This window comes from Pongo abelii, chromosome 8 (genome assembly GCF_028885655.2).
Source record: "Pongo abelii isolate AG06213 chromosome 8, NHGRI_mPonAbe1-v2.0_pri, whole genome shotgun sequence".
Lineage (NCBI taxonomy): Eukaryota > Metazoa > Chordata > Mammalia > Primates > Hominidae > Pongo > Pongo abelii.
Window position 1 is genome coordinate 126798908 of NC_071993.2, and position 17329 is coordinate 126816236.

At 42.9% G+C, this 17329-nt stretch overlaps 1 protein-coding gene across 4 annotated transcripts in view; it reads left to right on the forward strand.

Moving 5' to 3' along the window:
- INPP5F (inositol polyphosphate-5-phosphatase F) overlaps positions 1-17329 on the forward strand; it is a 138377-nt gene that overhangs the window by 57777 nt on the left and 63271 nt on the right. For all 4 annotated transcript variants that reach the window (XM_054521417.2, XM_054521418.2, XM_054521416.2 and 1 more), the window contains 1 exon segment: positions 4500-4580. Coding sequence is in view for 2 of the 4 variants with exons in the window: in XM_054521416.2 (XP_054377391.1) it covers positions 4500-4580 (81 nt within the window). In the remaining 2 variants the exon portion in view is untranslated.

The window sequence follows — 17329 nt, forward strand, 5'->3', positions numbered from 1 at the left end:
AAGGAACAAGTTTGTAAGCCAAAAGATATAAAAATTAAAAACTGAAAATATTTGCAAACATGTCAAAGAGTTGAAGTCCTTAATGTGAAAGGAGCTTGTAAGTCAATGAAAGATATAAACAAAAATTAGGAGGCATGAACAAGAAAATCATAGAAGATGACATGACATATAAGCAGCCAAAAATTTTTTTTTTTTTTTTGAGACAGAGTCTTGCTCTGTCGCCCAGGCTGCAGTTGAGTGCAGTGATGTAATCTTGGCTCACAGCAACCTCTACTTCCCGGATTCAAGCAATTCTTGTGCCTCAGCCTCCCAAGTAGCTGGGATTACAGGTGTGTGCCAACACGTTCAGCTAATTTTTGTATTTTTAGTAGAGACGGGGTTTCTCCATGTTGGCCAGGCTGGTCTCGAACTGCTGACCTCAAGTGATCCTCCCGCCTCGGCCTTCCAAAGTGCTGGGATTATAGGCATGAGCCACCATGCCCGGCCATAAGCAGCCGATTTTATAATTAAGTGTTTAATCTTATCAGCAATAGAAAGGAAATAAACATCATGTTAGGCAATAGATGCCAGACGCCATCAAATTAGCAAAATTAGATAAATTCTAAATTTTTAACTCAAAATTATTAATTTTTTTTTTTTTTTTGAGACAGAATCTTGCTCTGACCCCCAGGCTGGAGTGCAGTGGTATGATCTCAGTTCACTGCAGCCTCCACTCCTGGTTCAAGCAATTCTCATGCCTCAGCCTCCCAAGAAGCTGGGATTACAGGCACGCACCACCACGCCCAGCTAATTTTTTGTGTATTTTTAGTAGAGATGAGGTTTTACCATGTTGGCCAGGCTGAACTCCTGGCCTCAAGCAATCCACTCACCTTGACCTCCCAAAGTGTTGGGGTTACAGGCGTGAGCCACTGTGCCTGGCCTTGCTTTAAAAAAAAAAATTTATTTTAATTCAAAAAAGAAATTCATATGCTTCTGGCAGAAATCTAACTTGGTATGTAACCTTTGTAGCAAACAATTTGGTCTTATTTGAGAAGTTTACATTTTTAAGGTTTTAACCTATTAATTTAATTCCCAGGAATCTATCCAAAAGCTATTAGAGAGGCAAATATTCGCATAATATTCATCATTTATCACAGTGTTTTTTATGATGGGGGAAAAACTTCAAATCACTTAAATGCTTTCTTTGAGGAAGTACTTCCTTAAGTGGAAAATTATGTCACCATGAAGTTATAATCTTGAAGAATATTTTAAAGAAGAAAATACTCATGAAATGTTAGAAAAATTATGTTAGAAATGTTAGAAAAAATTACTTAAAATACTATAATGTCATGGGATCCTTGGGGTGTTGCTTTTCCACCTGGACACTTCTGTGGCCAGTGGCACCTTTGCCTGAGTTTTCCTCGGGTCCACTGGGCTTTTTCCACCCTCCTGGCTTGGCAAGCTGCGCTCAGCTTGCACTACCAGCCCGGATCCCATGCCCGCCAGTGGCAAGCCAGGTGCGGAGCGGTGAGTGGTGTGTGAGTGAGCGTGGGGTCCAGCCACTGTGCACAGCCAGGTGTGCCAGCCGTGGCAGGGCAGGCAGCTCCAGGCACCGGTACAGGCACTGGCTTTGTGCAAGGCTGTGGCTGGACCAGGCATACCACAAGCAGCTTCCACTGCAGGCACTAGGGAATGCAGTGATGCCCGGAAGCTTGGAGATGCCAGGAACTGCAGAGCCCCACTGTCACAGCCCTGGCTCAGAGAGCCCCTACGTCTGGTGTTCCCGAAGGGCCGCAGCCCTTTCCTCCTTGTTGCCCATAACCTGGTGAGCAGGGGGCGTGTTTTGGTCCTATTTGTGTTACAGCTTTTTCAGTCCCACCATTCAGGGGTCCCGTGTCCAGGAAAAATGAGGTACGCAAGGTATGTGGACAACTGGAGGGTGAGCAAGGCAGAGAGCAGCTTCATTGAGCCCCAGAAGAGCTCTCAGGAGACCTGAAGTGGGTAGCTCCTTTTTGCCGGCAGGTCATCCAATGAGGAGACCCGAAGGGGGCAGCTCCCTCCCGCAGCTGGTGGTCCGGAAGTCTGTGAGTCTGGCTGAGTCCGGGATTTTTATGGGCTCAGAATGGAGGAAGTGTGTGCTGATTGGTCCATGGGAGGCCACGGACGGCCTGGAGAAAGCACCCTGAGTTCTTACTCCAGCTCACGGACTCCACCCGGAACCCGCAGCTCAGACTCCAGGCTTCAGGTCGTCCCTGGCTTGAAGGTGGGGTTTTTACCTGTGACCTGCCCCTTTCTGGACAGGAACCTGTGTCTGTCTCCCTCCACTGCCCAGGCTGTTTGGGCCGAGGGGTGCCTGCAGGCCCACTTGGAGCTGCCCTCACCCCTGCTGGCCTCTCTCCCACGCTTATCGGCGCCCAAAGTCCAGAGGGGGCTGAGGCGGCAGGGAGCTGGTGTGACAGCACTGTCCAAACCTGTGCACACCCGACCCGGTCGTGACGGTGCCCAGGCTCGGCCACAACTTGCTCTGCACCAGAGCAGGTGCTGGGAGCAGGTAGAGAAGCCAGGGAGTGGGAGCAGGCACTTCTGAGCCTGCGGGGGAAGAGGGGTCTTCCCGCGTACCTGAGAGTACAGGAATGCCCAGGTCTGGAGCCTCTGCTGGCTGCAGCTGTGCCAGGAGCATGGGGCTCCCGCCCTGCCAACTTGGTAGGGGGCAGCGCTCCGGCTTGTTTTCTGCCCTGCTGGCTCCGCGGAGGGCACAGCCCTGGCCGCGCCTCCCCGGATGCATCCAGACAGGCTGCGGCTGCCATCAATAATGCTTATTTAATAGCGCTGCAGTTTGGTATGTATACAAACAAATGCCCTGAAATGTAGCTGAAGAAGTTGTCTCTGGGTGGTGGGATAGGTGATGATTTTTTTTCTTTGATTTTATAGTACATGTTATTTAAAAGTCACTGTCTTACTGCTGAGTTCCACGTATAATTTCTGAAGGAGACACTGTAACAGAAAGGTTTAGAGCAGGGGCTAAGCGTCAGGCTGACCTGGTTTTTGGTAGCAGCCTTGATCCGATCCATTGTATGACCTGACCATGTTTTACTTTTCTCAGCATTTGTTTCCTCATCTGTAAAGTGAGACTCCTTAAACTTAACTCAGAGTTGCCAAGATTAGAAATGATAATGTATTATAATAGCCTTTAAAAAATAAATTTCTTATTTTGCTTTAATTCTTGCAATAAAAACAGTATCACACTGTTGCCTGGGCTGGAGTGCAGTGGTGCGATCTTGGCTCGCTGCAACCTCCACCTCCTGGGTTCAAATGATTCTCCTGCCTCGGCCTCCTGAGTAGCTGGGACTACAGGCGTGTGCCACCATGCCTGGCTAATTTTTGTAGAGATGAGGTTTCACCATGTGGGCCAGCTGGTCTCAAACTCCTGACCTCAAGCGATCTACCCTCCTCAGCCTCCCAAAGTGCTGGGATTACAGGCATGAGCCACCACGTCCAGCCAAAAACAAGTCAACTTTTTTTGCCTTCCATTGAATGTATCATAACAAAGACATTCAAGATGCAATAGTCAAAACTCAAATGAATTTGGAGGCTAAACTATTAAGTGTATAATTACTCTGTGAGTTACAGATTGAGTGTTTAAGTTTCACTAAAATAAATTGTAAATGATAATAATGAAAATGTAATTTTAATTTTCTGCCAAGACAAATATTGTTTTCATTCTTGCTAATCTTCACCTGTTGAACTACCACAAATGTTACATTTATTACCATGTATATAACCTTTTGCAATCTGGGTCACACAAGAGAATAAACCCTGTTCTTAGGCATCTGTTGCATGTAATGAATTTGCTTCTCTCTTGTGTGTCTAGAATGGAACCAGCTTGTGTCATTTAATTTCTCATATGGAAGAAGTGAGAAAACTGTCACCCAAAACAAATCACTGTTCTGTAGTTTAGATGAGGAACCCTGATTGAGATGCCTGGCACGTAGAAGGCACTCAAACGGAAACAGTTCCTATTGTATTTGTCCTGGATGTCAGATAAAAGAGCAGTTGCTTTCCGGATTTCTTTGTTTGGTATAAGCATCTTCGGGAAAATGTATTTTCCAGAGTGTGATCCAGTAAGTGGACAGCTCTGTGGCAATTTCTTAGGCCCTGTCTTTGGATCCTGGACTGGCTCTGTGCTGTAGGACCACACGCAGCTCCTCCGTTTGCCCTCTTGTAGTGTAATGGCCCCGTTCCTCCACTGTAGGGCGCCAAGGTACTGCTTCCTATCTAGGAAGAGTTTCTGAATGTTACTGCTCTCCCCTTAACTGTCCGAAGCCTTATTGTATCCCAAGTCTTATTCAGCCCTCACATTTAATACTTTGTCACAAATTGCTTTATGGTAATGTATTCCATTTGGATATTCATACTGCTTTTTTGGGACATTGATTTTTTTTCAATACACTGCTGAAGATACTGTTTTAATATATTTTCTGGTGAATGTTTTCTCATCTCTGCTTCCTATTTTATTTTAGCTACTGATCTACTTCTTGCCTGGAATCCCATTTGTTTGGGGTTGGTAGAAGGTGTTATTGGGAAAATTCAACTTCATTCAGGTATGTTTCTATAAACTCCTTAAACTTGTCAAATTTATTGTAGCATTTTTTGGTGTTTTCCTCTTTGAGGATACATGAGATTCTCTTATAGCTTTGATTCCTTTGTCTTAATTTTGGGTCTGCTCAAAGTGGGTGTATTTCCATATAAGTTTAATGAAATAAAACTTTAGAGAAAAGGTGACATAATATTACTCTTCTTCCTGTTACAAAACTTACTGAATGCCTGCTGTGTGTCAGGAATCGTGCTTGTTGGTAGAACACAATAATGAGCAAAGACCTGTTTCTACCCTTATGGAGCTTACAGTTTAGGAGGAAAGACAGGTATCAAAGAGTAATCATGGAAATAAACGTATGATTATTTGATAATTGTGGAAGGTGTCATGAGGGAAAGATATAGCAAATGCATCGATTTCAAAGGAGAGTAGTAGGAATAAAGTGGAGAGGCAGGCAGGTGGCAGACCATGACTGGTTGGCTTTATGTCAGCTGTCTGTTCCTAATGCAGTCAGCTCTGCCAGAGACGAGTATGGGTCTCTTAGCACACAATGTGGTCCTGTCAGGGATCCCTATCCAGGACAGGCAGATTGATGGGAAGTCCAGGTCACTTACCAGGTCCTCACTTGGAATGACAGGCACCTGTGTCCTCAGTTTAAAGGGAATTTTGTTAGTGGGAAAGTATAACAGGTATTATACAGGCGGGTCCCAAAAAGCTAACTGAAAGGGGCCAAATGAAATTTTATTTTTTCTTTTTTGGTGCCTTACCCTTCAGGGAGCTTTTTAAAATTAGAGATGGGTTCTTGCTACGTTGCCCAGACTGGTCTGAAACCCCTGGCCTCCAGCAATCCCCCTGCCTTGGGCTCCCAAAGTCCTAGGATTACGGGCATGAGCCACCATGCCTGGCCTAAATGAAATATTTTAAGCACTACATTTAAATAAATATTTTTCCTTTGGTATCAATTTTGATGAGTTAGGAATTATAGGAGGCTTTGCCATTATTTCTGTATAATTGCGAGTATATATCTTTATAGTATGTCCTTTTTATTTAAAAATAACATTAAGCATTTGGGAGCTAGATTGATTTTTGTGTATTAGAAATAAGCACGTATATCTGGAACAATCTAATTTTCCTTTGCTAGATTCTTTGGTTGTTTTTAAAAGTGTGTTTTTATCATGAAATATTTTACAAATTCAAAAAGCTGTTTATCGCAGATGTGCGGTAAGATTGTTTTAAAATACACGCATGTATCTACCACCTAGGTTAAGAAATGAAATATGGGCCAGGCGCATTGACTCATGCCTGTAATTCCAGAACTTTGGGAGGCTGAGGCAGGCAGATCATCTGAGGTTGGGAGTTCGAGACTGGCCTGACCAACATGGAGAAACCCTGTCTCTACTAAAAGTACCAAAATTATATGGGCATGGTGGCGCATGTCTGTAGTCCCAGCTACTCGGGAGGCTGAGGCAGGAGAATTGCTTCAACCTGGGAGATGGTGGTTGCAGTGAGCTGAGATTGCACCATTGCACTCCAGCCTGGGCAACAGGAGCGAAACTCCATCTCAAAAAAAAAAAAAAAGAAATGAAATATGACCAATGTGTTCGGAGCCATCTCTGTGCCTTTTCCCAAATGTTTCCAATTTCCTTCCCCTTAAAGGAACCTGCTATTTTGAATTTTGTATTCTGTTGGTTTTCATTTTTGCTTTTGTTATATATGTATTCCTAAAGACTTTGCTAAGGGTGGTATTTTGGGGATTTTATATAAATGATAGAGTTGTTTTTGTTGTTTCACTTATTTTTATTTATATTTTTGAGATTTATCCATGAAACTGTAGTTCCTTATTTTCACTGTTTATGAGTATATCGTGATTTGTCCTTTTTCCTCTCACTGGGTAATTGAGTTTTTTTTTTTTTTTTTTTTTTTTTTTTGCTGTTAGAACTAATACTGCTATGAGCATTGTTGTATATTCTGTATTTGGTAGGTTTTTTAAAAAAATTCTTTCAACACAGAGGAGAAAAGCACTTAGTCATTGTGTAACCATGTAACCAAGTATTTTAATAACACTCTCCTACCTGTCCACATTTACATACATATATTTTTAATTCATTTACATGCTGACAGGATAATTTCACAGCTGGGTGTTCTGAGCTAAAATTCGTTTTCTGTTATTTAAATGACAAGTATGAAACTTTTGAGTTATTTTTCTCATTTTCAGTCACATCTTAGCACAGTGAATAAATCCCTGCAATCAGGAGACCTGAAGACAAGCTGTATTTATTTAGCTTTGAGATATAGGAGAAGCTGCCTAACATCTGTTTCATGTATCTCTTGTTATGTAACAAGCCAGTCCCAAAAGTTAATGGCTTAAAACAACAACAGTGTGTAATTTCTCACGATTCTATGGGTTGACAGAGCAGCTCTGCTCTTCTCTGTTGTGTTGGCTGGGGTCATTCACGTAGCAACATTCACTGGGAGTTTGCCTGGGTGGCCTTAGTTCTCCTTCACCTGGACCCTCTCTCCATGTCTCTCATCTCACAATGCCTGTCCTTGAGTCCTCCTCTCTCTCATGGGTAACCTGGACGTCCTTTCAGGGTAGTGGCTGGGTGCTGAGAAGACAGCTACCAGTGTTCAAGGGCCTGTATGTCTTAAGTTGTTACACAAGGTAAAAGAAACTGGTCTCTTCATTTCCATAGGGTACTGTGAGTCCCAAATGAGATTATTGTACCTGCAAGTGCTTAGTAAATTGTAAATCACTATTTGATCAAGGCTCTTTGGTTGCAAATACAAACCTATCAGCTTATGCAAAAACACACTTTTTAATGAAGAACCCAAGGGACCAAAAACAAGAAAGAAATGGATGTTGTACAGGACCCAGGATTACTTTATTGGGGCAGCTGGTCTCTGACAAACTGCCTCTCCCTCTATGTCTCTTTTATTCTCTCTTTTTGGCTTTCTCTGTTTGTGTGTATGTAGGACAAAATTTCTGCCTTTAAAATGACACCCTTAGCCTCAAACCAACTGACATCCGATATTCCCTGTAATGACTGGAAACTGACCAGCAATCAAAAAAGATTGAGTAGTGAGTCCATGTTAGACTTCTAGGTAAGAGACTTTTTTGCCCATCTTGGGCCAGGGGACTCCTGGCCAGGGTCATGTAGGTCAGACGTGCTCCAGAGTCCCAATCCCCTAGGTGGGAGTCAGAGCAGGAGGGTTTGGACTTGGCAGACAGCCCAGAAGCTGTCTCCTATAAATAATGTACAAATGTAAGTTAGTTAATGGTTGATGAGTTTACGATACAGTCAAAGTATGGTCATTTAGGAGGCGGTGAAGGTATGGTCATCTGTGGTCAGCCCCCTTTATATGTACTGCTCCTCCTTGCCGTTCTTTGGTCCCAAAATAGGTGGTTGATAGGCAGTGAGAATACCTGTGATGTAGGATATTTTGAAAGAGGGGAGAGGTGGAGAGTAGAGTACTGGAGAAAGAAAGTATAAAAAAGGAAAAAAGGGCAGGGAAATTCTCTTAATTTTTCATTCTCCTAATCCTTGGACCTTTTTTTTCCTTCTTCTTGTCACGTCACTTGAATGGTTTGGCTCTTAAGAAAGAGAGTGGGGAGGAAGCAAAGGAAACACTTTTCTGGGCCCCTGCTGCTTTTCCCTCCCTCCCAACCCTCTCCATGTCACTCTGCCCCCAGCCCCTTGCCTGTGAGCACCCATCTTACTTACTCTCCTCATCTGTCCTCAGGGATACCTCCTCCTCTCCTCTCCCTGCCCCCGATTAAAGCTCTTGCCCTGGGTCAGATTGGCTAGAAGGGAGGTATGTGCCTGCTGTGTGTGAGAAAGAATTGAGAAAATTACTTCAGGGGCATTTTCCCCAGAAACATCTTATCTTTGGAGGATAGGGGATGAGGGGAATAAAATGTCTATACTGAAACTCTCTCTTGTTTCCCTCCTACTTATTCTCCACATATTAATGCACAAATTTTTCTTCTCGCCTAGGGAGATGAGAACATAAATTTATTTGAACAGATGTCATTGAGAGTCTTGAAGTGGCGTGGGTGAGCCATGCCGCTGTTCCTGACTGTCACTGAACTCTGAGCTCTGTGGAATGAGCAAGTGCTCGTGACTTAGGAACTGTATTAGTTTGCTGTCATAGCAAAGTGCCACCAGCTGGGTGGCTTAAACAATGGAATCGTATTTTCTCACAGTTCTGGAACACAGAAGTCTGAAATCGAGGTGTTGGCTGGGTTGGTTCCTCCTGAAGCCTCTGTCCTAGGCTTGTACATGGCCACCATCCCCTTGTGTCTTCACGTGGTCTTCCCTCTGTAACTGTGTGTGTCTGTCTAAATTTCCTCATCTTGTAATGACACCAGTCATTTTGGATTAAAGCCCACTCAAATAAACTCATTTTAACCTAATTACCCCCTTTGAAGACCCTGTCTCTAAATATAATCATATTCTGAGGTCCTGGGAGTTAGGACTTCAGCATATGAATTTTAAGGGGAAACAGTTTAGCCCATAACAGGAACATAATATCCACCAAAATGCTTCATTACAAAAGCATGTCAAAAAGAATTCCTTCTACTCTGGTGTTGCTGTTTCCTGCTGCTTGCCCTCATTTCAGTGTGATAGGCCAGTCCTCAAGTATCATTGGCTAGGAACCCACTCCAGATGTGGACTAATTCTGAAAGATCACACAATTGCCTCAAATCAGGTGACCTCATTTAAGCCTCAGTTCCCATCTATAAGGCAAAGCTCATAGTTCCTTGATACAGTTATTGCAAAGATTTAATAAAACTCACATAGAGTGAGTTCTTGGTAATAATAAGCATTTCAGCCAGGCGCGGTGGCTCACGCCTGTAATCCCAGCACTTTGGGAGGCTGAGGTGGGCAGATCATGAGGTCAGGAGTTTGAGGTCAGCCTGACCAACATGGTGAAACCCCGTATCTACTAAAAATACCAAAATTAGCCGGGTGTGGTGGCACACGCCTGTAATCCCAGCTACTTGGGAGGCTGAGGCAGGAGAATCGCTTGAGCCCGGGAGGCAGAGGTTGCAGTGAACCGGGATCGCGCCACTGCACTCCAGCCTGGGTGGCAGAGCACGACTGTGTCTCAGGAAAACAAACAAAACAAAACAAAAATTCAATGTATGCTGATTACTATTTTTTTTTCCCTCTTAAAGATCCTCATAGATATCAGATATTCTACTCAAGAACCACTTACGTTGTGGCTACACAATTTTGAACAAATTTTAAACATGGACTATTTTTCTAATGTTAATTTTTGCTGAAACTGTAATAAGAACAAGTCACAGGCCCGACATGGTCACTCACACCTGTAATCCCGGCACTTTGGGAGGCCGAGGCAGGTGGATTGCTTGAGGTCAGGAGTTCGAGACCAGCCTGGCCAACATGGTGAAACCCCGTCTCAACTAAAAATACAAAAATTAGCTGGGTGTGGTGGTGGGCACCTGTAATCCCAGCTACCCGGGAGGTTGAGGCAGGAGAATCACTTGAACCCAGGAGGTAGATGTTGCAGTGAGCCAAGATCGCACCACTGCACTCCAGCCTGGGCTACAGAGCAAGACTCTGTCAAAAAAACAAAACAAAACAAAAAACAGAGCAAGTCACTAAAAGACCACATTGTGAAAATGTATAAAAAGTAATGTTTTTGGTAATAACAGATTAGTAGCGTTAGTGAAAGTTATTTTGTAATCCACACGTTTCTTTTAAAAAAATATGATAGAAGAATTTCAAACTATTTTTGTGTGTGTTATCCTTTGTTGATAATTGCCTGCCCTTTTAGCAAGCTCTGCCAAAAAAAAAAAAAAATGGTTCTATTTGCCCTAATGCCTAGAAAATATCTATTTAGAACCCTTAGCCTATTTTCGGGTTGCAAGACCTCTTCCTCAGACATTTGCAGGCAGGTGGACTTCAGCCAGGGTGTAATGTAGTCTGTCTTCCGACAACTCAAACGTGTCTGACTTTGATTTGACCAGTTGGGACTTATTTTATTTATTTATTTATTTATTTATTTTTGAGACGGAGTCTTATTCTGTCACCCAGGCTGGAGTGCAGTGGTGCAATCTTGGCTCACTGCAACCTCAGCCTCCTGGGTTCAAGCGATTCTCCTGCCTCAGCCTCCGAGTAGCTGAGATTACAGGCATGCGTCACCATGCCCGGCTTATTTTTGTAGTTTTAGTGGAGATGGGGTTTCCCCATGTTGGCCAGACTGGTCTCGAACTCCTGACCTCAGGTGATCGGCCTGCCTCAGCCTCCCAAAGTGCTGGGATTACAGGCATGAGCCACTGCTCGCGGCCGAGATTTATTAGTATGAGGAACAGAAAGTAGGAGGGATGTGTAATGCATCAAATAGGTGAAAGAAAAGTATAGATCTGTGAAAAATCAACATTAAAAAAATTCATTTTAGTATCCAGGAGGAAATAAAAATGGTAGTCAAGGCCGGGCATGTGGTGGCTCACACCTGTAATCCTAGCACTTTGGGAGGCTGAGGCAGGCAGGTCACTTGAGGTCAGGAATTTGAGACCAGCCTGAACGCATGGTGAAACCCCATCTCTACTAAAAATACCAAAATTAGCTGGGCACTGTGGCATGCGCCTGTAATCCCAGCCACTCGGGAGGCTGAGGCATGAAAATTGCTTGAACCCAGGAGGTGGATGCTGCAGTGAGCTGAGATCTCGCCACTGCACTCCAGCCTGGGTGACAGAGTGAGACTCCATCTCAAAAAAAAGAATGGTAGTCAATTTCATATCACAGTTGTAATTACATATTAATTTTTTCTTTTTCTTTTTTGTCTGTCTTCTCATGGAAATAACCTCCAAGAAGACAGCAGCTGGGGCCATGTCTATTCTGCTTACCTGCTGTGTCTCTGTGTGCTGGCCCACTGCAGGGCAATTCAGAAATATTCAGCGAGTACTTATGGATTTAACAAGTATCTATGGAGTACCTACTGTGTCCCACGGCCTGTACTCAGTGCTGAGGCTGCAGGTTGAACAAGCTGGGGCTGCAGGTCGAAGCTTCTAGAAACCTAGACTCAGAATCTGAGTGATAGATGTTAATTACCAGTCACACAGTTTTACCATTAAAAACGTAATCATCTGAAGACAAGTGTGGGGTGCTGTGGTGTGTATGACAGAAGAGCCTAACTGGGTGGAGCTGGGGCTTCTGGATGGAAAGCATCTCATGGGTGGAGCTGGTGCTCCTGGATGGAAAGCATCTCATATGGGTGGAGCTGGGGTTCTAGGATGGAAAGCATCTCATACGGACAGGGCCAGGGGTGGGAGGGGGAGGCATTGAGAGGAGAGGTAGTTCTTGGCAGAGTATGCAGCTGTGCAAAAGGCCTGGTTCTTGGCAGAGTACGCAGCTGTGCAAAAGGCCCACATGATTGATGTGTTTCTTCTCTTCATTTTCTGTGTAATGTCTGGGTATAGTCATATCTTTACACAGACATCCAGGAAAAGACTGCTTTAGGCTGGAGATTTAAAATAGATCACAAAAGTTCTTCAAGTTAAAATGTATTTTCAAGATTGAGAAGAGGATAAGCTCAATTAGGGTAAGAAGTATCTGAAGATAAAAAGCAAAAAGATTCATTAGTAAAGGAATATGTCCCACAATATATTCAGGACTAGTTTGAAGAGAAAATTGTCAGGAGTCTTGATTAATGTGGCAATAGAGGCTCTTTGTTTAGTAATTAACTGAATTACTACTGATGGTACTGAACAATCCTAGACAAAAATTCACTCAAGTAGATCTCATTCATTAAAATAATACTCGCCATCTGCTGTTCCTCTACTTTTGAAGTGGTGATGATGTCTCAGTCATTAAGATGGTAAAGTGTGTTATGCATATGATTTTAATACTGATTTTAGTCTTCTGTCTATGGAGACTTTGCTGTATGGCACTAGTGACATGAAATAGTTTATATATTTTAGTGGTGAATGAATGGAGTGTCACTAGCATTGTTTTAGTGCATGCCTTAAAAGCCGTTGGAAACCCCACTCCTTAAGGACATAGGAGAGAAACAAGAGGGTCTGACAGGGTCCATATGGAGCTCTTATCCTCTGCTGGAGGCTGGGTCGTGGGACAAGCCTTTTAGTTATTGCTTCTGCTTAGATATGAGTTTGCCTGTGTATATACAGGCACATACCACCGTGCCCAGCTAATTTTTGTATTTTTTAATAGAGGCAGGGTTTTGCTGTGTTGCTCAGGCTGGTCTTGAACTCCTGGGCTCAAGCAATCTGCCTGCCTTGGCCTTTCAAAGTGCTGGGGTTACACAGGCATGAGCACTGTGCCCAGCCTCAGATACAGTCATTTTTATGTTCATTTTCTCATGAGGATCTCAGAGTTACTGACTTTTAGAGGTAGGATTTACTTTTTTTTTTTTTTTTTTGAGACAGAGTCTTGCTCTTGTAGCCCAGGCTGGAGTGCAGTGGCACAATCTCGGCTCACTGCAACCTCTGCCTCCTTGGTTCAAGCGATTCTTGTGCCTCACTCTAAGGTGGCTGATTTTTGTATTTTTAGTAGAGACATGGTTTCATCATGTTGGCTAGGCTGGTCTCGAACTCCTGGCCCCAAGTGATCTACCTGCCTTGGCCTCCCAAAGTCCTGGGATTACAGGCGCGAGTCACCATGCCTGGCCTAGAAGTAAGATTTTCATTGGTGACCAGATTCCTGGTTAACCCTTAGAAGATTCTTTATAATTTAGCTGACCCATTCTCTTAACAGACTTGAGTCTTGGAAGCAGGCAGCTAAGTGGTGTGAGAGGATTACATTCTCCGGTATCTTCTCATTGGTCTTGTTTTTGCTTCTCTCCTGTTCCTTTTCTTCTCTCCTCAGGTACCTAGATACTGAGTGCTTTGTCCTTCTCTCTTTGCTCCCCTCAGCTTGTCCTTACATTTTGTGCTTCAGAATTTCCCACCTCCCTTGTTCCTAGTGTTGAACCCGTCTCCTTGGTGCAGATGGTTCCACCTCCCGGGTAGAAGTGATGCTTGAACAAGTCACATGAATGCGACCCACAGTTCTGAGCTCCCCAGAGTGTGGTTACACCAGTATGTTTCTTATTCCTGAGCATATCTCTAAGTGGCATGGCAGATATTTATATTTTCAGGCAGAGAGATACTTGAGAGGCAGGCCAGCGTGCCTCATGCTGTTCCACTCTCATTCCTTTTTCTAGTCATAAACCCATTTGTTCTTAAACTCCAGTTTTCTTCAGTGATTTCAGTAGCAGCCATATTAAAGGTTTGTTTTCTAGCCTCAGAAAGAGGGGAGGAAAGCTGGGTGCAGTGGCGCGTGCCTGTAGTCCCAGCTACTTGGGAGGCTGAGGGCGGGAGGACTGCTTGAGGCCAGGAGCTCGAGGCTGCAGTGTGCTGTGATCATGCCTGTGAATAGACACTGCACTCCAGCCTGGGCAACCTAGTGAGACCCTGTCTCTTAAAAAATAAAAATAAGAAAAGGAGGATTATTAAGGTAAAAATGACTGTATGGACCACCTATACAGGTGCTTTCTGTATTTATTTCCTCCTTTGTATTACCTTTTGGACTTTTTATCTTACTGAACATTTAAAAGTAATTCCAGTCAAATTATTGTCAAAGCTAATTGTGTTTAAGAAAGGAGATTCTCGATAAATTTGTTAAGTTCTCACTTACTTAGGCTTGACCAGTAGCAACCATTGACAGCAAAAAATGAAGGTTATTTAATTGACTTGGATAGCAGGTTTGTTACAGCCCGTGGGCTTGATTCCCTTTGTGTACGGACCAATCACCTCCAACCTTGAAGCATTTTTATGTCACTTTTCAAAGCATTAATTTATGATGATTAACTCGTATCGTGAGTAAAAATGCTGATTGTCTGTAGTATGCTGGAGTTTAGTGGGTAGGAAAGTATTAAAGCATTCAATAAACATATAGGAAAACATTTTAGTACTTTAGGGGGATAAGCTGTAGTTGTCTGAAAAATACATTTTTATATAGAAAATCATTTTGCCCAACAGTACTTAATAATTTAGACTTTTCTAGTTTTCTAAGTCTTTTCTATTTCTTATAGTTACAAGAGTTTTTATTTTTTAAGAGTATAATAGATTATTTCAAGGTTATTTCATTTTATGGCAGATTTATTTAGGGATTTAACTACAGTCTTAAGCTTTACAGGCTAAGCAGAATATACTTCTAATTGCACCATTTGGTACTTTTGAAATAGAGCCTATTAAAAATGTCTCTTGCTCTAGTTGCTCTCCCTATGAGTCATTGTCAGTTTTCTATAAACCGAGACTTAGGAAACTTTAGTAAGGAACAGAGCAACCAGTCAGGAAACGTGGAATAGCTGCTGTGTTTGGAAGATGAACAAATTAATAGTTGGCTCTTTAGTCACGGAGAGCATTAGAAGCCTAATGCGATGTACTTTTAGCTATGAGGCACCTGACGTTGAGCAGACCAGCACTGGCGTGGTGGTAGCATTACTTGTTTTTCCATTTACTTGATGTGTGTTGTTCCCTGAAATACAATCAGGGATATATGGTGCTCTACTTCCATTAGGGGGACAAAACATTTCTCTTAATGTAGTTTTTTTTTTTTTTTTTTTTAAAGGCATGGCTTTAAATGTAAAACAGAAAAATTCACTAAACATACTGTGAATTCATATTTTTAGTTGAAATTTAAATTCATGCATAAATGTGCATAAAACCTACTTTATAGACTCATGTTCTGTTCACTTAAAGTGCTAAATAGCCAATTAATAGCTTATGCAGCAGATATCAATGAAGTAGGTTTTATGCACACTTAGGACTCAATTTACATTCCTACCAAAGATTTGTAAATAAAATTGGAGCATAATTGGAGCATGATATGCCTTGGAATAAACTATTAAGATATTTTCCTAATTATTTGTTTCTCTTGGCATGTTAATATCATAGTTCAGTTGTCCCTTGGTATGAAGAGGAGGGATTGGTTCCAGGACCACCCACGTATACCAAAATCCATGCATGCTCAAGTCCCAAAGTTGGCCCCAGAGAACCTCCGTATATGAAAAGTTGGCTCTCTGTTTATGTGGGTTTCTCGTTCCACGAATACTGTATTTTTCAATCTGCATTTGATTGGAAAAAATCTCCGTGTAAGTGGACCCTTGCAGTTCAAACTTGTGTTGTTCAAGGGTCAACTGTGTATAATAGTTCTCTCTTTGTTGGGGCTGCTATAACATAATGTCATGGACTGGGTGGCTTATAAACAACAGAAATGTATTTCTGATGGCTCTGGAGGCTGGACAGCCTAAAATCAAAGCCCCAGAAGATTTGATGTCTGGTGAGGGGCTGCCTTTTATTCATGGATGGCCTCTTCTCACTGAGTCCTCACATGGCAGGAGGCGTGAGGGAGCTCTCCTGGGTCTCTTTTATAAGGGCACTAATCCCATTTGTGATGGTGGAGCCCTAATAACCTCATCATCTACCAAAGGCCCCACCTCCTAATACCATAACATGGGAGATTAGGATTTCAACATACAGTCACGGTCCTCCCTATCTGTAGGTTTCACATCTGCAGATCGACAATATTCGGGAAAAAAAAAATAAAAATAATATAACAACTATAAACAGCATTTATATTGTATTAGGTATTATAAGTAATCTAGAGATGATTTAAAGTATACAGGAGGATGTGTATAGGTATATGGAAATATTAATACTATGCCATTTTACATAAGGGACTTGAACATTTGAGGATTTTGGTATCTATAGGGGGTTCTAGAATCAATCCCCTGCAGATACTGAGGGGTGACTGTATGAATTTGTGGGGACATAAACATTTAGCTTATAATATTCTGCCCTGTCCCCCTAAATGTATGCTCTTCTCATATGCAAAATACATTCATTATAATCCCAACCTTCTTAAACTCTTAACTCATGCCAGCATCAACTCTTAAAGTAAAAAAATCCGAAGTCTCATTTAAATGTCATCTAACTCAGATGTGGGTGAGACTCAAGATATGATTCATCCTGAGGCAAATTGCTGTTCAGCTGCAAACCTGTGAAACCAAACAAGTTATGTACTTAGAAAATACAATGGTGGGACAGACTTGGGCTAGACATTTCCATTTTCAAAAGAGAAATAGGAAAGAAGAAAGGGGCAGTGGAACCCTAGTAAGTCCAAACTATAAGGCAAACTCCTTGAGATCTTAAGGCTCGAGAATAATCTTCACTGAGTCCATGTTCTGCACTCCAGGCCCACTGCGGTAGAGGTTCCACCTTCCAGACCTGCTGAGGTGGGGGGCCTGCCTCCACGGCTCTACCCAGGAAGGGTTGTGCCCCTAGGGCCCTGCTGGTTGTTCCTATCCTCACAGCATCTGGCAGAGACCATCTTGCCTGTTGAATAAGGCAGTCCCCGCCTACCCCTTTTGAAACCAAGGAAGCAGCCCTGATGATCTCTTCTTAATCACCTTTGGGCTTGTTCTGCCCTTGTCTTGAAGAATAGTGCACATTCTCTGCCAAAAAGCTCTGTGGTCCTGGCCTGTAAAACCCAGGAAGACTGACAGCCATCCTTCATTCCTTCCCAGTTCATTCCCTTTCATCTCACACTGGCTGTTCTCCTGCTGAAGTGGCTTAAGTCCATGGTTCACAACCATTTTACTCTCCTTATCAGAGGGGCTTGGGCACACCTGTAGTGTTTTCCCCTGAACGGGCCTTTTTTAAAATTTCCATAGTCTGGCTAGAACTTTTCAAATCTTTAAGTTCTACTTCATTTTGCTTAACAACTC